The sequence below is a fragment of the Dreissena polymorpha genome, chromosome 4, assembly GCF_020536995.1.
Source record: "Dreissena polymorpha isolate Duluth1 chromosome 4, UMN_Dpol_1.0, whole genome shotgun sequence".
In the NCBI taxonomy this organism is placed as follows: domain Eukaryota; kingdom Metazoa; phylum Mollusca; class Bivalvia; order Myida; family Dreissenidae; genus Dreissena; species Dreissena polymorpha.
Window position 1 is genome coordinate 25,804,986 of NC_068358.1, and position 22,070 is coordinate 25,827,055.

Below are 22,070 nucleotides of genomic sequence, written 5' to 3' on the forward strand. Positions count from 1 at the left end.
CCCCAGAGAGCAACCCATAAGTCCCCTCTGTTTCATCATCACCGGTAGGGGACAATAAACATACCTTTAAAGTGTATATTCAGGTATATTATACTGTAGAGAGCAAATACCGTCCCTACCTTCACTCTTTCGTCATGGAAGCTACAACAGAAGGGCAGCTCAGTGAGAATTACGAGGTTCTTGACGTCCTGTTTGACAGCGGGTTGTCCGCCTTCCTCCGCGTTGATACGGTCAACGACTGCATGGTAAACAAATGGGCGACGGACCAACATAGAAGAACCGTAGATCTGTGATGGCTAAATAAATTGGGTGCATTTTTAAAAATACTACAAGCAATATAGTATGTTTAATGAACAAAAAGCTAAAGAACACTATTTTTGTTAAACAGATATGTTCAACTTAGGTTTGGTGAAGATCAGATGGAAACCTTTATATATTGTGACCCTGACTATTGACCTAAAAATCAAGAGGGGTCTTTCTTTCCTTCCATTAAACCATCATATTATTTGCATAATAATGGGTCGAAGAGTTTTCAAAACATAGTGCAGAAACATAAATGGTCTACGGGCCAATCATCCAGATGCAGACCAATAAACCCACAGATGAGAATAACAATATATAATTTTAACTTCTTCAAAGGGGCAGGCGGTAAATAAATTTTTCCTTATAGCGTTCTTGAAAATAAAACAAAATAATATAAGTCACCAACTTACTGCATCTGCAATGATTTTGAACCCTGTCAGTTAGCCAATGATTTTTGCCACAGAATGACTTTCTTGAGTCTCTAGTATATATTTGCCGAACAAGGCCAGCAACCACCTTTAAACAGATTAATGAGCAAGTTTCCAAGCTTTAAATTGAATTACAAAGATCAAACACATTTTAACTTAATAATACTGCAATAACAAAAGTACTTCAAATTTAACATTATACAACATAAACATATGATTGTATGTTATATTTTATTGTGATACATTGTCAGAAATAACAGTAAAATTTCACTATTTTTACAAACATGTTTAACCTTCTTTTACATTTTCAAAAACGTATATGACTGAACATCAGACAGACCTTAAACAAACTTCCCCCACTCTTTGGTTTCCTTGCTCAACTCCTTGGTATCCTTCCTCTGGCCTTTATTAGCAAGAACACGTCTGTAGTCATCATTGACTGTTGGCCTGGCGTCTGGATGGGCCAGCTCTAGTATGCCCAGACATACATCTCTCAACGCCCACGGACATTATTCTCTACTTCTTTCAATTCAAACGGCATACTTGATCCAGGACCTGTGACCAGAATAACAATGACAAAAGATATGGGAAATGTAAACAAATATAAATAACAAATATTAAATATTTGAAACATAAAACACATACTAAATTTAAGTTACAGGATGTTGCATGTATATGGTAAATAAATTCTGGCAAATTGAACACCCACCTTTGATACCCCCATAAAAGTCAGCATCGTGCAGTGTGTGGAGAGAATGGCTGAACATGGAGCAGAATGTAGACAGCAATGGGACAATACGAGCCATGTCGGTCCCCTCCATAGCCTGACTGCAGCTCAGCAGGTGAATAAGGGGCTTGGTCTCCCTACAATGTACAGCAGACTGTCAGGGCAGGGCTCAGTTTAACTTGTATATCAGGAGCAAAATCAAATATCCGCAATCAAATTTACTTGTATTTATTACTATTTTCTGAAATTTTACTAAAACATTTTTTGCATTGTTATTAAATAATTATATATATATATGTAAGTTTCACTAAAACCTACATTTGCGACCTGATTTTGGACCCTCCTACACATGGAAGGCTTTGAAAAACTAATTTCTTATCGCATTAGTATATTATGTAATTATTAGTTTGTTTACTTAGTAATAATTTGTGGTGCCTCTTAGTTCATACCTGGTGTGGGTGACCGTGGATTCTTGAACACAAAACTTCCACAGATTTCTTATAAATGTGGGATTGTAAGCAAGACTGAACAGCATTCTGAAACAAACAAATTAAGTTAAAGTATTATAATATTTTTAATAATTTGAGTTAAATTAATCCGTACCAATAACTTGTATGAAGTGTTTGTAATGTTAAAACCAGTTTCTGCCTAATTCTGTAATGCAATCACTTGTTTTATCCACTGACGAGTTTTTACACAATTGAACAAACAGCTCTACTTTTGTGTTGGTTTCTTAAAACACATGCATTTACATTAACAATAAGTCTTGTTCTGGAAAAACTGGGCTTTATGAATTTACATAAAGTGTAATTCCAGAGGAGCCTGTGCAGTCTTCCTAGAGACTTTAACAAAAAATTCCACAAAAAGTGTAAAGTGCTATCCCTTCACAGGCTAATCTGGGATGAAACTGTAAGCAGATGGATCAGCCCAGTTTTCCAAGGTTCCAATAATGACACACCTATTCTTACCTTCTTCTATGGATGGAGTATCTGTGCTGGCTGATCAAACAGTGACATATGACGGCTACAGCGTGCAGTACGGGTGCCTTGCAGTGAACCTTCCCCACCAGTCCCACTATCTGGCTGACGTGTGTGTGTGAGTCCAGGGCTGACAGACACGCCTCCCTGACCTCTGCCAGCTCACTCTATGGGAAACATACAAAGTGAGTCACAATAACAATTAGCAATCAAAAGATCCTTCTGCCTAAATGGGATTTCCCCTAAAAAGAGACGTCCTTTACACCAAACACCATAAAAGCAGAATGTTTGAGTTAAAGTAATTTGTACCACTGTGGACTGCACAGGCTTATCTGGGCGACACTTTATGAATATGCATTAAGTCCTGTTTTCCTATAGAACAGCTCAATTTTGAAACAAGAATTCTTGGTTAAACAGTTATAACCCCAATAGTTTAAAAGCAATCTTGAGATAAACATTTTGATTTTAGTGGGATAAACACTGTCAGACAAAACAATAAATGACTCAAAAGGCCACTTGAAATAACAATAAGCCCAGGGGAGCATGTATTTGAGAATATGACAAAATACAACTCTACAATCCTGGAACATTTGGCTAATTAAACAACACGGATAAGAGTTTATCATGACACCATTTGCATTAAGATGGGATTGTAACATGTACAAAGCAGTGGTTGAAACATTAATTTCAGATCATTCCAATGGCTAGTACTCCACAATTCAGGAATAATATGGATGAGTAATCAAATTTGATCTCGTTATTATGTCATTATATATGAGCCTGGCTCTTTTTATTCCGCATATGGGAAGCCTCTTCTTAAATCCAGATTGTCCCTAATTAGCCTGAGCAGACTGCACATTCTAATATAGAACGGCGCTTTATGAACATATATTAAACCAAGTCCACCCAAAGAAAGGCTCATATATTACTGAAGCGGTGTCTGATAACATTAAAACAGCTCGACAATTATTCATTGTTCTACAGATATCAGCAAACCAATAAACTCTGCCCACCTCTGACTAAAGAAGATGAAAACATAGCTGAAACTCACATCATCATCTGTTTCCATGTCCTCTTCCTCATCAGAATCATCGTCATCATCATCATCATCACGGGCTGCTGGCAATGAAGGCAGTAACCACTGTATCACCTGCAGGTACCCACACACTGCAGAGTGGGGAAGATCATCTGAAACACAATAAGGAACAATCAAAACTCTGTAGCAAAGAAGAGTCTGCACAAAACACATGAGTGTCATGTTATAAAATATCATGACAGATTTGTCTGATGTTTTTAAGCTTATTTTAAAAAGGTAAGTGACATTGCACAGTTTTGATATGAAGATGGTTTCGCACTATTGTTCAATATGGTGCTTCTAGAATACACAAACATTAATGTCCACGTAACAATTCTTGAAAATATGTTAAGTTCTGCAACATTAGCAAAACAGGCCTTTTCCTGGCGTCCTATGGGTTCTTTAAAGTGACCCATTCCCAAAGCAAAATTGTAAAACCAATTTGAAACCAAATATTCCTTATTTGATGTTTGTTTCAAAATAATTGTCTTATAATTATAATTTCTCATCTTTATTTCAAATACATCTAAAAAAAAGTATGAACAAGGGACAAAATTGTCACAAAACCAGGTTTTCATTGTGAAAAAAAATCTGATAAAGGGAGAAAACTCAAACTGAACTTTTGAAATGAACAAACAAAATTAACCCCCTTTGTAAGTTTGTTTTTAAAAAAAATCTATTTTTAGTCGTGGCGACCTTGACATTGGAGATATTGACGTGATTCTTTCGTGCGACACACCGTCCCATGATGGTGAACAAATGTGCCAAATGATTTTAAATATCACAATGAATGACATAGTTATGGCCAGGACAAGCTCATTTATGGCCATTTTTGACCTTTGAACTCAAAGTGTGACCTTGACCTTGGAGATATCGACGTAATTATTTCGCGCGACACACCGTCCAATGATGGTGAAAAAATGTGCCAAATGATTTTAAAATCTGACAATGAACGACATAGTTATGGCCCGGACAAGCTTGTTCCGCCCGCCCGCCAGCCAGCTCGCCAGCCAGCCCGCCCACATTCGCCAATCTAATAACCAGTTTTTTCCTTCGGAAAACCTGGTTAAAAATAAGATTTTATCTTAAATTTAAATTATTATAAAAAGTCATATACAAATTTGCTTTCATAAAATGCAATTTTCCCAAATTGGCAAGGAAAAGCCATGCGGGAAACTTACCCAGTGCCTTAGCTCCAAGAGTGACAAATGCACCCAGAAGCCATGCTGTTTTTTCAATAGGTGCAGGCTTCTCGGAAGAAGACTGGCCGGAGCCTTTGTTCTTCCCAGCACCTTGTTCTTTGCTCCCTGTGATCAAGGTGGTAATCAGATCCACAAAGGGAAATGGGTATTTGCCATACGCCATTGCAGGTATGAGGAACTGTGAGACCTGCTCTGAGTAGGCTGGACACAGCAACGTCTTGCAAACATAACTTAGAACCTGTTGACTGTAATAGACAGGACAACGTCTTGCAAACGTAACTCAGAACCTGTTGACTGTAATAGACAGGACAACGTCTTGCAAACATAACTCAGAACCTGTTGACTGTAATAGACAGGACAACGTCTTGCAAACATAACTCAGAACCTGTTGACTGTAATAGACAGGACAACGTCTTGCAAACGTAACTCAGAACCTGTTGACTGTAATAGACAGCACAACGTCTTGCAAACATAACTTAGAACCTGTTGACTGTAATAGACAGGACAACGTCTTGCACACATAACTCAGAACCTGTTGACTGTAATAGACAGGACAACGTTTTGCACACGTAACTCAGAACCTGTTGACTGTAATAGACAAGACAACGTCTTGCAAACGTAACTCAGAACCTGTTGACTTTAATAGACAGGACAACGTCTTGCAAACGTAACTCAGAACCTGTTGACTGTAATAGACAGGACAACGTCTTGCAAACATAACTCAGAACCTGTTGACTGTAATAGACAGGACAACGTCTTGCAAACATAACTTAGAACCTGTTGACTGTAATAGACAGGACAACGTCTTGCAAACATAACTCAGAACCTGTTGACTGTAATAGACAGCACAACGTCTTGCAAACATAACTCAGAACCTGTTGACTGTAATAGACAGGACAACGTCTTGCAAACATAACTTAGAACCTGTTGACTGTAATAGACAGGACAACGTCTTGCAAACGTAACTCAGAGCCTGTTGACTGTAATAGACAGCACAACGTCTTGCAAACATAACTCAGAACCTGTTGACTGTAATAGACAGGACAACGTCTTGCAAACGTAACTCAGAACCTGTTGACTGTAATAGACAGGACAACGTCTTGCACACATAACTCAGAACCTGTTGACTGTAATAGACAGGACAACGTTTTGCACACGTAACTCAGAACCTGTTGACTGTAATAGACAGCACAACGTCTTGCACACATAACTCAGAACCTGTTGACTGTAATAGACAGCACAACGTCTTGCACACGTAACTAAGGACCTGTTGACTGTAATAGACAGGACAACGTCTTGCAAACGTAACTCAGAACCTGTTGACTGTAATAGACAGGACAACGTCTTGCACACATAACTCAGAACCTGTTGACTGTAATAGACAGGACAACGTTTTGCACACGTAACTCAGAACCTGTTGACTGTAATAGACAGGACAACGTCTTGCAAACGTAACTCAGAACCTGTTGACTGTAATAGACAGCACAACGTCTTGCATACGTAAATCAGAACCTGTTGACTGTAATAGACAGGACAACGTCTTGCACACATAACTCAGAACCTGTTGACTGTAATAGACAGCACAACGTCTTGCACACGTAACTAAGGACCTGTTGACTGTAATAGACAGGACAACGTCTTGCAAACGTAACTCAGAACCTGTTGACTGTAATAGAAAGGACGACGTCTTGCACACGTAACTCAGAACCTGTTGACTGTAATAGACAAGACAACGTCTTGCAAACGTAACTCAAAACCTGTTGACTATAATAGACAGGACAACGTCTTGCACACGTAACTCAGAACCTGTTGACTGTAATAGACAGGACAACGTCTTGCAAACATAACTTAGAACCTGTTGACTGTAATAGACAGGACAACGTCTTGCAAACATAACTCAGAACCTGTTGACTGTAATAGACAGGACAACGTCTTGCAAACATAACTTAGAACCTGTTGACTGTAATAGACAGCACAACGTCTTGCAAACATAACTCAGAACCTGTTGACTGTAATAGACAGGACAACGTCTTGCAAACATAACTTAGAACCTGTTGACTGTAATAGTCAGGACAACGTCTTGCAAACATAACTCAGAACCTGTTGACTGTAATAGACAGGACAACGTCTTGCAAACATAACTCAGAACCTGTTGACTGTAATAGACAGGACAACGTCTTGCAAACATAACTCAGAACCTGTTGACTGTAATAGACAGGACAACGTCTTGCAAACATAACTTAGAACCTGTTGACTGTAATAGACAGGACAACGTCTTGCAAACGTAACTCAGAACCCGTTGACTGTAATAGACAGGACAACGTCTTGCAAACGTAACTCAGAACCTGTTGACTGTAATAGACAGATACTTGTTAATCCTTTACCTCTGCGCATTTTAACAGGTTTGTTGTACCTTAGAAAATCAAAAGAAATTAAAGACAATTTTTACTAGATTCAAGTTTTTAAGGCGTAATTTCCAACCCCAAGATACAGATGAACAGCAAACAGCATAAAACCTTAACAGACTGCGAGTAACTAACAGGCTGTTCTGGTTTTATGCTGGTTGCATAGAGCCACTTTCACTTTGCTTCTGACTGGAAAAGGGTTAAACACTGTGCTGCTATGAATTCGACCCAGAATTATTGATTTTTTTTAATTAAATTGCTGCTATTCCTCTTAAAATTGCACCTGCAGAGATAGAACAGTAAACACTAATACATAACAAGATGTTTGTCACAGACAAATCAGCGGTCTCTTAAGGGGTTAATATTGTCAGATCAAGAATAGGATATCTATAAGTTTCATAAACGGTGCTTTCAAAACTTGTTTGTTATGGCAGGATGCAGATTTTATTTTGCAATTATTTCTGTAACCATAGCACCCAGAATTTTGGTCTCACACAAACTTGAAATCACATGCATATTCATCAAACTGCCCTCTATACACAAACAGAATTTGTAAGACTGCGCAGGCTAATCGGGGATAAAACTTTACACACATGCATTAAACCCAGTTTTTCCACAGCAAGCATTATTTACCTGAATGCTGAGTCTTTACACTGCGCAGCATAGCAGATGGGCTGCATGACCAGGTCAAGAATGCTGCCAGCCACAGGTGTGGGGGGCTGGGGACCCCTCTCCATGCTGCCTGGCAGCTTGTGCTCCAAAAGGCGACGCATGCACTCAAAATACCCTGCACAGAACAATACCATATCATCATGTTTTACACTGTGACAGATATCAGCCTTGTTCAAGGAAAACTGGGCTTAGTACATGTGAATAAAGAGTTGTCCCAGATAAGCCTGTTCAGTCTGAACAGTTTAATCTGGGACAATACTTTCTGTTGCATGCAATTCATCTTTAAAAGAAGCCTCTTCTAAACAAACATCCAGTCTAGGCAGAGAGTGCAGTCCACACAGGCTAATCTGGGATGACAATTTACCCACATGCATCAAGCCCAGTTTTCAAAGAACAAAGCTAATATGAACCAGCCATATTCTGTTCTTGTACATTTTTCATTTACATCAAAAAGAAAACAAACAATAACTTACTATCGATATTTACAGCTGACACATGGTTAGCATTAAATAAAAATGGTAAATTACCAGTTTTATCATTAAGTCAGTACTCTACTTTTCATTTTTCTTGATTCCAATTTTGTCTTAAAAAAATCATTATCATTAAGCAAATCTGCTTACCCTTTTCAATGAGACATCGCCACAGGGTCTTAAGAAAGTTGGGGTTTTGTAAAGTGGTAGGAGTTGTGAATACCTCCAACATACGCATGGGGATTGCTATGGACTGTCCACTGTCAACAATACTCGTCAGATATCTGTATATAAACAAGACAGGTTCAAACTCAATACATTAAAATCAATGCACACAATTTTCATCAAATAAACTGTAGAATACACTTCTTTCAAGTACAAACGTGTTATTAAAGTTAATAGTTCTCTGCTTTCAACAAAATTACATAGTTAATAAATAAGGTTTGAAAAATAACATTAATACAAAAGGGTCAAAGGCCCTAGATTTCCGAAATAATATTGAAATATAAGTTTTTAACAGTTAAACAAATTTGGTAAAAAGTGACTTCTAGAGTGTACACAAGCATTTTCTTAAAATAAACCATTCGAGGTAAAAAAACACAGCCCATGGGATATAAAAATTTGAGTTGGGCTATTAAAAATTGCTTGTGCAAGCAAGGCAGGCTACTTAAAATATCTTTCATTCGAAACCCGGTATTATAAAAAATTAAAATGAATAACCCTTTTAACTGTTACGCTGAGAGTGAAAATCCAATTTTAATGCATTTGTTTCCTATGTGTAGTATCTGTATGAATAAATATAAATGTAGCACTTTTTTGCCCATTAGTTTGGCTACTATTAGTCTTTAGTACTATTAGTATTAAGTCTGGTAGCCCAGTTGAAGAGGGGGTAATCATGTGATAGTCATGATGGCGACGCTAATGCAGAGGCAGGTATTTTTCGACGTTGTATACCCTTGATTACTTGTATTTATTGTTTAAATGCCGCTCACTGTCCAGCCATATCAGCAAGAAAGTTACTAGCTTTTATTTGTGTTGAAATTTGCCCTTAATCTCGACTTTACTGGCAGCGAAATTTCTTAGTGGGATGACCTAATTCAAGCTCCACTTAAAAAATTTGTGAGGAGTAGTCAAGATATAAAGCGAATTTCAATATTAAATGAACGCTAATCACATGTTTACTGATATGGCTGAAAAGTGAGCGCCATTTAAAAATTAAACCAAAGTAATAAAGAGTATAAGACGGCTAAAAAAACTGTCTCTGCACGTGCGTCGCAATCTTGACTATCACGTGATTACCACCTCTGAGTTGGCTACCAGAGAGTTTAAAATTTGTCAAACCCCAAGCTAGTAACCATGTTTAGACATCATGTGACCCAGTTTCTAGACCAGAACAAAAGTTCTGACAAAATTTCATGAAGATTGAACAATTTATGTTGCTTGCAGTGTGTTCAGGACTTCGAATAAGACAACATACACCAGACGACAAAAAAATGGTGATCACAAAATCTAACCATGACCAAAAAATCTGACACTCCTTTACCTGAGACAAAGTGTCAGGATGTTCTTGATCTGCAGGTGTCCCTGAGTGGAATCACTGGTGAGAATTCTCAGGTAGACGTCTTTATGCTTCACCAGCAGCTGACACAGCCATACCTGAAATATCAACGCAGCTGGGTGAATGAAGTTCCCTTTAATTAATTAGTGGAAAACACACTAAAAATGAGTCACACTGGGAAAACAGGGCATATGGTATGTGCATAAAATGTCGTCCAAGATTAGCCTGTTCAGTATGCACTGGCTAATCAGGGACGACACTTAAGGCTTAGACTTGATTTTTGTTAAAAGAGACTTCCAAAAATGCAATTAAATCGGAAAGTGCCGACCCTGATTAGCCTCTGCGAATTGAATGGGCTTATGTGAGATGATACTTTACACTGAACAGGCTTATGTGAGATGATACTTTACACTGAACAGGCTTATGTGAGATGATACTTTACACCGAACAGGCTTATGTGAGATGATACTTTACACTGAACAGGCTTATGTGAGATGATACTTTACACTGAACAGGCTTATGTGAGATGATACTTTACACCGAACAGGCTTATGTGAGATGATACTTTACACTGAACAGGCTTATGTGAGATGATACTTTACACCGAACAGGCTTATGTGAGATGATACTTTACACCGAACAGGCTTATGTGAGATGATACTTTACACTGAACAGGCTTATGTGAGATGATACTTTACACTGAACAGGCTTATGTGAGATGATACTTTACACTGAACAGGCTTATGTGAGATGATACTTTACACTGAACAGGCTTATGTGAGAGGATACTTTACACTGAACAGGCTTATGTGAGATGATACTTTACACCGAACAGGCTTATGTGAGATGATACTTTACACTGAACAGGCTTATGTGAGATGATACTTTACACTGATCAGGCTTATGTGAGATGATACTTTACACCAGGGTTCGACACTAAGGCATGTCCAACAGACATTGTCTAGCAAGATCGCTGGTCGGGCTAGTAAAACTGCGGGTTAGCTTGTCCGACTGGTCGTACATAAAAAATCTATACTGATTCATATGACTATAACTAACTGCTGTGAAAACCTTTTTCCTTAATGTGTAAAATTACTCTCGTATCCGTTATTTACATCAGAACAAAACTAGCGAATATAAATAAACCCGGAGCATTCACATGATTCATTGCTATTTTTAGACACGAAGGAGAGCTTCCCGCAGGAATTGCTTGTTTCCATTGGTCAAGTTGTCATCAATATTAATGATTTTCTGCAGTGTCGTAAAACTTTACAGCATGTTTTTACGACTTCTATCAAAAAAATCGGTATCGTCAATGTAAACATTTTTGCGAAGCAGAGGAGAGAATATAATTTAAAGAATGGCTTTGTTCCAGTTCGAATTTTCGTCCGATAAATCAGTTAATAAAGAAGATTTCGCTGGTAAAACTGACAGGAAACGTAAATATGAAGAAAAACGAAAACGTCAAATTTATCCTATGGAAAATCGAGTCGGTTCCCATGGCTTGAATTTGACAAAGAATAGCAAACAAGGGACAAAATTGTCACAAAACCAGGTTTTCATTGTGAAAAAAAATCTGATAAAGGGAGAAAACTCAAACTGAACTTTTGAAATGAACAAACAAAATGACCCCCCTTTGAAAGTTTTTTTTTTTTTAAATCTATTTTTAGTCGTGGCGACCTTGACATTGGAGATATTGACGTGATTCTTTCGTGCGACACACTGTCCCATGATGGTGAACAAATGCGCCAAATGATTTTAAAATCTCACAATGAATGACATAGTTATAGCCAGGACAAGCTCATTTATGGCCATTTTTGACCTTTGTACTCAAAGTGTGACCTTGACCTTGGAGATATCGACGTAATTATTTCGCGCGACACACCGTCCAATGATGGTGAACAAATGTGCCAAATGATTTTAAAATCTGACAATGAACGACATAGTTATGGCCCGGACAAGCTTGTTCCGCCCGCCCGCCAGCCCGCCCCCATTCGCCAATCTAATAACCAGTTTTTTCCTTCGGAAAACCTGGTTAAAAATATATTTTAGTTTCATTTGTTTTACTCCATGCATCAAAATAACTTTCTGGTGTACACTGATTATTTACTAATAAATCCTGATAAAACCGTTACATGATCCAGTTGTGTTTATTTGCTATGTCATTTATGATCAAGTAGACATCAGATTCGGGCTATTACATTTTAAGAGGAGCTTGTCCGATGGTATTGCTGTTAAAAAAAGGTAATGTTGAACCCTGTACACTGAACAGGCTTATGTGAGATGATACTTTACACTGAATGGGCTTATGTGAGATGATACTTTACACTGAACAGGCTTATGTGAGATGTAACTCACATGCATAAAACTCTTTTTTGATCAAAATTGACTTAAAAGTTGAGACTTAGTTTGAGATCTTGCTGTTGTTTTTACATTGTTGACATAACTCCCTGCCTTACCAGCCGTTCACCATCCACCTTGTCTGCATAAAACTTGCAGATCAACTTCACAAACTCTTGTAGGGTATTTTCAGTGTATGGTCCTTTCCCCACCATTGTCTTCATTTTATCAAACTGGAATTGCATGGCTCCTTTCTGAAAATGTCAATCAAGATTTGTTTAATTTCCATTCCAACATAACTGTTAACTACTTAACCATATCCATGCTGATAAAAGTGTGTGTGCTTAATGCATGCTAGACAGGTTGTGTAGAGATTAAACACTTGTTATATAATTTTAATTAACATGCAATAACAGCATGATGAACAAGCCAAACATGGTATTGTAGTCTATAGTTATTAGTATACTAAATAGTACAATAGTTTAAATAATAAATGTCCACCATGTACTATGAAATAAAATACCGATAATAATAATGTGCTGATACAAACTAGCATATCAAAGGAGTTCATTTACCCTGCACATTTGTCAGAGCAAAAAAGCACATATATTCATGATTTTTCTTGTTTTATAAATGTGTATGTTACCAACTTACCACAATATTTTAATCTCTTAATGTTCATGCAAGTTTTTAAGGCTTCATTTCCAACCATAAGATACTGATTAGTAGCAAAGTTTGCTTCTGAGTAGAAAATGGTTAATCATGTATAGCTAACCATGTGCTTTTACAACTTGCATTGGTATATTATATGTATGATAAAGTGGCTTTACATTAAATGTACCTTTTCCCATATTTTCGCATGTTTTGAAATTTGTCATTCAATGCTTTATATTGATAAATGTAAACATCAGAACTAAAGAGTTCTAGAATAAAACAAAAATAAAATAAAGAAATTAAACCACATCTGAGCTTGAACCACTGACCCTTGGAGTAAAAGTCAAGCGCTTAGACCTCTCCACCATAAGTACTTTCATTAAATTACTCGTATTTAATTCTTTATACAGTATAAACAATCCTCATAATGTCACAATAATATAATAATATCAACAGTATTTTGCAAATTAAATATTCATTTCGCGATTTTAATGCTTGATAATTTTCAGGTTTTTAAATCCTCAAAAGATGCATATAATTGATATTTTAAAGATTTGTAGGTGTTCAATACTGTAGTATTACTGTTTCCTTGAAAAAAACATAAGTACCAAAAAATTTGTAAATCTGAAACGTATTTTTCAATTAATCAAAATGTGACAAGGTCCCTTTAACATTAGCTAATCCTCCTAACATTAAGTATTTCCTGTCCTAGTTCTATGATAGCTATGTCTTGCTTGCTAATTACAACACTGATCAGTTGGTTTACAAATCCTGTGATGTTTGTGATATTGTAATTTCCTTAAAGGGCAAGATTAACTCTGCCGTAAAAAAACACAACAATGTCTGTATACAAGTGAAAAATATTAAATATTGTAGAAACATAGGATATAGAAATTAACCTAAATTAGTGACACTTGTCTTTGTGAAACATAAACTTTGTGAAATATATAAAAAGAACATTAATTATTTATTATCATTAAACATTTAATTCATATCTAACATTACCAATACAAACTATATTGTTGTAATTATTGTCTAACTTTATACTTTGTGTAAATAAAATCTTAAAAAGTTGTCACCTGTTCCATTCGTATCCTGTGGCCACGGTAATATTTCTGGATCTTTATGGCATTTTCTTGTCTTAATCTTTGATCCTAAAAGGAACAATACATTATGTTGATAATCAAACAGAAAGAAGACATAAATAAACTTGAAATATAAACAATTTAGAAAATATCATTATTGGCAACTGCCTCATAAGTCAAGACAAAAATTTGTTGTTAGAAAAAAATCTTGACTTTTAATTTAGAACTTAAAGTACTTCTCATCTTTCAAACAATTTTAACTGTATGCAGCAAATGTATTATAATCAAAATTTATATAACAAATCAATAAATCAAGAGAGTAAAAGGTCAATAGTATTAGAAGAGTCAAGTAACTTTATAAACACTATAAAGAACAAGGAATGTTTACACTTACTTCTCTTTTATTTCGTTCTTCTTGAGCTCGCTTTAACAATAAAGAACAAGGAATGTTTACACTTACTTCTCTTTTATTTCGTTCTTCTTGAGCTCGCTTTAACAGTGTTGTTCTTTCCTCCTACAAAATAAAAATGTGATGTTCAGATATTGACAAAAAAGCTGCACAAAATAAACATAGTCAAAAAAGCAAACCATCAATATATAGATGTTGTTAGTTGCGATATTCCAACTTCCAGCTGTCGCACACTTTGGAGTCCATGTACATGTATGGTTGGTTTTCTTTAAGCGGATGTCCAATAACCCATGTCAGAGTAACCCATCAGGCTATGTCATTTATGAAAGATCCTTTTTTTCCAAATGTCTTTCTTTTGACATTATCATTAATAAATCTACTTCGAGTAAAAATCTTTTTTTTTCTTTTGCATGTAAAACATGTATTTGTCAGAAAATACTATGTCCCCTTCTGCGCCACTTTGATTTTTATTTTTTGACCTGTGACCTTGAAGGATGACCTTGACCTTTCACCACACAAAATGTGAGGCATGTGTTTGTCAGAAACACTGTCCCATTCTGCGCGACATTGATTTTTTTTTATAATTTTTGACCTTTGACCTTGAAGGATGACCTTGACCTTTCACCACTCAAAATGTGCGCTCCATGAGATACACATGCATGCCAAATATCAAGATGCTATCTTCGATATTGCAAAAGTATTCATAAAATGAGCGATTTTGGCCACATGTATTTGACCTCTGACCTTGAAGGATGACCTTGACCTTTCACCACTCAAAATGTGCAGCTCCATGAGATACACATGCATACCAAATATCAAGTTGCTATCTTGAATATTGAAAAAGTTATTGCAAATCGTCTACTGAATGTATTAACTAGGGTAACTGACATTTTGTGAATTGTTCAGTAATGTATATTTTCTGACATTTTCAAAAATACAGTAAGAGCACTTACGTGGTTTTTTGCATTCAAAATATTTGAGTGTTGAAATTATGGTAACTGGCCCTTTCTTAATTATCCCCACGCTTTTTGAAAAAAAGGTGGGGATATTGTGGTTATCTCCGCCGTCCGTCCGTCCGTCCGTCCGTCCGTCCTGGCCACTATCTCCTCCTACACTAAAAGCACTAGAACCTTGAAACTTACACACATGGTAGCTATGAGCATATGTGCGACCCTGCACTATTTGGAATTTTGATCTGACCCCTGGGTCAAAAGTTATAGCGGTTGGGGTGGGGCCGCGTCAGAAATTATCACTCATTTTTTTAGGTCATTTTACATTTACTTCTTTATTTCTACACCGATTTACTTCAAATTGATACTGGACCTCTCTTATGACAATACGGTCAATCTCAACCATGCATGGCCCCATTCCCAACCCTGGGGCGCCCCGCCCACATAGGCCACACCCACCAAAAATTTCCATTTACTATAATTTTTTTCATTTCTACACGGATTCACTTCAAATTGATACTGAACTTTTGTTATGACATTAGGGTCAATCTCAACTATGCATGGCCCCAATCCCAACCCTGGGGCGCCCGCCCACATAGGCCACACCCACCAAAAAATTCCATTTACTATAAAAAAATTTTAGGTTATTTTACATTAACTTCGTCATTTCTACACTGATTCACTTCAAATTGATACTGAACCTCTCTTATGACAAAACGGTCAAACTCAACTATGCATGGCCCCGTTGCCAACCCTGGGGCGCCACGCCCACATAGACCACACCCGCCCAAAATTGCCTTTTACTATAATTTCTTCATTAATACACTGATTCACTTCAAATTGATACTGAACCTCTCTTATGACAATACGGTCAATCTCAACTATGCATGGCCCCATTACCAACCCTGGGGCACCCCGCCCACATAGGCCACACCCTCCCAAAATTGCCTTTTACTATAACTTCTTTATTTTTACACCCATTCACTTCTAATTGATACTGAACTTCTCTTATGACAATACAGTCAATCTCAACTATGCATGGCCCCATGATCAACCCTGGGGCGCCCTTGGGTCAAACATGCGGCGTGGGGATACGCGTCGGCCTCTGCCGCGCCATTTCTAGTTTTTTATTATTTTAAAAAAAGGCATATCAATTTTGGAGTTTTGTTTCGTTTTTCAAGTGTTATTATAATACTAATCAGAAAATTTGAGTACGAAAACATGTGGATTATTTTAATAAAACAGTTTTTTGCTTCTCCTGAAAATTGAACAAAATGTCAGTTACGCTACTTTTTACATTCAGAAAATGACATTTGTTCGTAATGTTAATTTCGAAAATTTGGTAAAAACACTATTTTTACCAAAAAGGTTGACTTAATATTCTAACAGTTGATGTATGTCACCTTAATAAACACAAAAATGGAAAAAAGTAAAAATGTATAAAAATGTCAGTTACATGACTTATTACATTCAGTAGACAAAATGTTAAAGTTCGAGCAAACAGACCAACGAACCAACAGACAGGCAGGGCAAAAACAATATGTCCCCCACTATAGTGGATGGGGGACATAAAAAGCAAAACCACTTAAATAAAGAATCAGACATACATACTTTTCAAACCTCATAAAAACAGTAGTGGTCATACATGCCATAATTTTTTAGGTCCAAAGCGGGACATTCCATAAAAAGTTGTCGGGACATTTGACCAAAAAGCAGGACACCTAAAACGATCTATCATTCCACCTTTAGTGTAGTCAGTATAATACTAATAAAAACTGTTGATACTTTTATTCAAGACATAAAACATCTGATATGAAGCATGAAATCTAACAATTTTATTAAATAAGACAATAGCAAACAACGAAGATAATATTCATCTTTTTAGAGTACAAAATCTGGAACATTACGACAACAATACTCATTATATTACTTTCAATGGCAACCATTAACGCAGGAGAGTTATCCAGTACACTGAAAGTACGGGTTACAGTAAACTATCTACGGAACAGTTACATCAGCTTGACACGGAATTATCCCGCTATTTTGGAACTTAACATTAAATGTAAAAGACTCATTAGTGACGTAGAGTTAATTTTACAAAACAATTGTTTTGTAAACCGTTTCAAACAAAGACAAAAACAAACACATTTTCAGCATTTATTTCATTATAATACAACTATCGATAGCAATAAGCGACCACTATCTTGAAGACCACCATGGTGTGAATGCCTGATAAAATCAATAACTAGCCGATAAATCGCTGATAAGGTGTCATAAACAGCACTGGTACACAAGAGAAGTAGAATCGGATTGTTAATTGGGGGCAATAAAGGGATTAGCGGTGGTAAGTGTTAGCAATACAGAGCTTGAATAGCGAATTTTATTGGGAACCTATAGACCTTACATCGTTTTTTATGAATGTCGGGACAAATCGTCTCATATCCGGACGCCGGGACAAAGGGCCCAAAAGCGGGACTGTCCCGCTGAGATCGGGACGTCTGGCATGTATGGTAGTGGTTGAATAAGATTGTCTGCCTAAGCATAGCAGGATAAATTGAACCACTGAGCACACTTACAGAAGTTAAGCGTTCTTTAACCATAGTTTCTCACTGTGACTTTCATGTAGATAACTAACAATTGACTATTGGGAAATCAAAATATTTATGAATGTTTCTTTTAATTGCTTTACATTATGCATATAAACATTAATTACTTTAATGAATTGTATTGCCTCCTAAATTACATCTTCTTATGTATATGTTTGTAAATAATAATGAACAAATATTGATAATTATGTTTAGTTAAAACTTATTTATTTAAGCTTGGTAGTGGTAACATTGAAAGCCTTAGATGCATTGCAACACTCTTGAGTCTGTTTCATGGGACTTATAACCAGTACTTTATGTATTTGAGGGAGATTGAAAGACTGCTCCCAATGTGGGGATCAAACGGTACAACCCATGACCTCCTGGTTGCTAGGCCAACACAATATCCACTTCGCCATGGCAACCTCTCAATTCTTTCTTCACTGAAGTTCAGTAGATGCTCAAAGTAAAATCTCTTTCCAGGAAAGTGAAAATACATTTTTTACTTTAATTTCTGAACATGTAACTTCTCATGTGCTCAAATTATTCATAAAAAACTATATAATGATATATAGACATGATGAAATAACACTCTTAAATAATTGCTAAGATGTGTTTTATGTTAGATATTGGCAATTGCAGGTCTTTGACCCTGCGCATCAAATACAATCCTTGAGAGAGGCCTGTACTTTTTTTCATAAAATTGTAAATGATCCAATTTTTTTACGGATTGTACAGAACTAAAAAATCATATCAAATTAACAAAAATTTGGTTTCTACCTTGATGCAATATTTGTAGATTAATCCTCAGTTGAACATGAAATGTGACATAAAAACATATAAATACAAAAACAAACAGACCGCGAAACTTGTATTCACTAATTCAGACTAAAAATGTCCGGACTGATAAAATATTCTTGGGAAATTCCACTTTCCAGATTATGCTAGGCTACTTTCTATTTCGTGTTACCTTTTTACTAGCGCCCCGAAGAGACACAACTGGTTTCCTACGAAAGTCTCCTTCAAAACTGTACATTATTATATTATTTGATGATTATTACGAAAACACTTTACTTCAATGTTATTATGATAGGAATCTAGTCGTTTTGCCGATTCATTCGGTAAACATTAGATGCAGACGTACGCGGTATCATAGCTTTTGGGTCCAGATTGATACGGTACGGTGTGTACTACGTAATATACAGGGAAATATGCTTAGTTTGCGGCTCGGGTTCGATCGTGTGTTCTATGAAGCCCTTTGAGCAAAGACCTATCAATATACATTGATAGGTCTTTGCTTTGTGTCATCGTCAAGAATGTTTCGGAGGAGAATAGTAGGTCGTTATAGTGCAGAAGTAATAAATGAACCGATCATAATCTGACTTAAACGGTTATTGTTCGGTGTAGTACTTGATCCTTACTAATCTGAGTCATGAAATTCTTGACAGTGGTGTATACGGTTTTAATACAAATATACCGGTAGAACTAATTGAGACCTCAGACCTATAAAAAATGTATTTGTTGAGACCTATCAATTTACGTCGAAACAACACATTGAGAGTGCTTATACGTTTTTCATTGAATCAAATAACAAATGAACTTAATTTATGTACAGCGTTTGCATGTTCGTACACGGGTTTAATCCGTTAAAGAACTAATGAGACCTCATTAATCAGCGTCCAGGCAACTTTTGCATAGTGCTTACACGATTACAATTGAGGTTTTAAAAAAGCATTTGCTTATACCTATATTGAAACTTGCTTTAATTTGTTGGCCGCAGATGTTTAGGGGTCTAGTGTGCATTTAATGCAATAAATGCCGTAGACGCATATACGCGCCGATAATAAGGGGTCAATCAAAAACATGACTTTTGCCAGGCAATATATTTCCCCTACCGGCTCCACCATTGTCAGATTTTTTATATATATTTGTTGCCATAGCAACCACAATTTTTGACGTATGAACAAAATGTAATGACATGCATAATGTCCATATTGCCATCTATCTATGTTTCAAGTTTCATGAAAAAAATATGAAGAACTTTTAAGTTATCGCAGGATCCAGAAAACCACCATTTTCAGCAGTATTTCTACTCTATTTGTTGCCATAGCAACCAGAATTTTTGACATAGGAACAAAATGAAATGACGTGCATAATGTCCATATTGCCATCTATCCATGTTTCAAGTTTCATGAAAAAATATTAAGAACTTTTGAAGTTATCGCAGGATCCAGAAAAGTGTTACAGACAGACAGTCTCACAGGCAGACAGACACACAGAGCGCAAACCATAAGTCCCCTCCGGTGAAACCGGTAGGGGACAATACAAGTTAATTTAAAAGTATGAGCGCCCTGTGATGCTCGTCGGAAACAATCAGATAAATACTTACCGGTATATCGTGTCAATTTAACCAATGTAATAACCTAAGGAATGCCCAGTGAAGGTATTTTACGTATTTCGGATTAATAGAGCTTCATAAGATCTCTGTTGCAATTAAACCCATGATTGGACCTCATTATATTGTTTCTACTCTGATAAATATGACTTCATTACCTGTGTAATGCAGTTTAAATATTATAAGTATCGACGCCACGCAGATTGACATGGGTCTAATATTTCTATACTGCAAAATGACCGTAATAGCAGAGGTTAATGTTAACTGAGCGCATATCAATAGAGGTCCAACACACATACTTTAACCGTATAAGCACCATGAAATGGCGGATGGAACAGAAGAATATAAATATGGCTTCATAAGTTGTCCGTCTCAATTACATTCGTATAAGAACATACGAAATGCCCCTGTGAAGTATGCCAGGACGTATGCAGATTGATATTCATTAGTTCTCCGTTGCAATAACACAAATATCAATACCATATTATATTGTTTTGAAGCATAAATGGGTTACTCGCTTGGTAAATGCTATAAATACATGTACCTAAAAGGCAATCCTCTCTATACGTTGTCACTCAATGCAGGGACCTATACAAACTAAGTTTGTATAGGTCCCTGCTCAATGTTGCTGAAAAGACGCTCATCTTCATAGAATACGTCCACAACTGCTACCCACAACACAAGTTGACAAATGTATTAGCAATCAAATTCAAGGTTGCAGCAGAAGCGATCAAAACGGATGAAGACTACATTGAACACGGCCTACTCTCCTCCAATAACTTGCGTTTTTCAGCGACTCACAGTCCGTCATGCAGGTGCTCGACACTGCCAGAGGCAAAGAAGTGAATGACATATCGACTGCTATTTTCCTCTCTATGTAGAGCCCACACGGTCGTGCTGAAATCGGTCCCTTTCATACTGCAACATACTTGGAAATCAAGCCGCATACATTCTGGCAAAGCGGGGAGGGGGTGGGCTGCAAAAGAATAGAATGACATGTCATGACCACCTTTAAAGAAACCAATACCATCTTCGAGGCAAAGAAATACGCCAAGTGGCTGCAGAAGAAACATGATACAACATCAACGATGCCTACCAACTGCTCTCAAGATAAAAGTATGTCCTCGTATTCAGGCAGCAGACAGGCCAAAACCACATGAAACACCAGCTCTTCACCAAATTCAAAATTGGCCAGTCAGACAAGTGTCACTGTCAGACTGGGAACATAACACTTGCTGCCCACTACACGTCAACCTAAGGCGTTAGATCCTTGCGGAGGATACCAAGATGCATGAGAAGATATACGGAAATCTGAAGGACGTGCAACTAACGGTCACCTTTCCACAGATCCTGCGTATCCATTTGAGTGATCGACAATAAGTATATACAGAATAAGCGCCATGTGAAGATTGTCGGAACGCATGCAGATTGATAGGGCTTCATTTGATATCCGTCTCAACTAAACCATTACCAAAACATGATAAGATTGTTTTGACGCAGATGATTAGAAGTTAATTATTTTTTAAGTTACAGACCGTATGCACCTTGTTGACTTGACGCATACTATATGTTTACAATGTTTCTCTAATGCATAAACACCATTTAGCATTAAAGCATATGTGAATCAATATAAAGGGGAGAAGATTAATGTGGCTTCCATTGTTCTCTATCGTAATTGAACGCATGATATGCGAAATAGTAAAGACGCAGATGAATTAAGGTTCATTGCACAAAATGAAACACTGCTCCTGAAAATACAACAGTCAACAATTCTCAATGTTTGATGACGTAGTGCACACTGTTTTACAGTCTGCGTTTTCTAATCCATAGTTTAA

The 22,070-nt window shown here is 36.8% G+C and overlaps 1 protein-coding gene across 1 annotated transcript in view; it reads right to left on the reverse strand.

The window, feature by feature from the left end:
• Positions 1-19,010, reverse strand: part of LOC127878295 (ubiquitin-protein ligase E3C-like) — a 19,914-nt gene extending 904 nt beyond the window's left edge. The window contains exons 1-16 of the mRNA XM_052424814.1: positions 18,811-19,010; positions 14,357-14,410; positions 13,891-13,965; positions 12,277-12,411; positions 9,803-9,915; positions 8,410-8,543; positions 7,751-7,904; positions 4,692-4,957; positions 3,487-3,623; positions 2,427-2,602; positions 1,908-1,994; positions 1,441-1,595; positions 1,236-1,286; positions 1,083-1,200; positions 714-718; positions 120-238 (exon numbers count right to left, since the gene is read on the reverse strand). Coding sequence (XP_052280774.1) covers positions 120-238; positions 714-718; positions 1,083-1,200; positions 1,236-1,286; positions 1,441-1,595; positions 1,908-1,994; positions 2,427-2,602; positions 3,487-3,623; positions 4,692-4,957; positions 7,751-7,904; positions 8,410-8,543; positions 9,803-9,915; positions 12,277-12,411; positions 13,891-13,965; positions 14,357-14,410; positions 18,811-18,876 — 1,845 coding nt within the window. The 5' untranslated portion in view covers positions 18,877-19,010. The remainder of the gene's footprint in view (positions 1-119; positions 239-713; positions 719-1,082; positions 1,201-1,235; positions 1,287-1,440; positions 1,596-1,907; positions 1,995-2,426; positions 2,603-3,486; positions 3,624-4,691; positions 4,958-7,750; positions 7,905-8,409; positions 8,544-9,802; positions 9,916-12,276; positions 12,412-13,890; positions 13,966-14,356; positions 14,411-18,810) is intronic.
• Between the last annotated feature and the right edge of the window lie 3,060 nt (positions 19,011-22,070).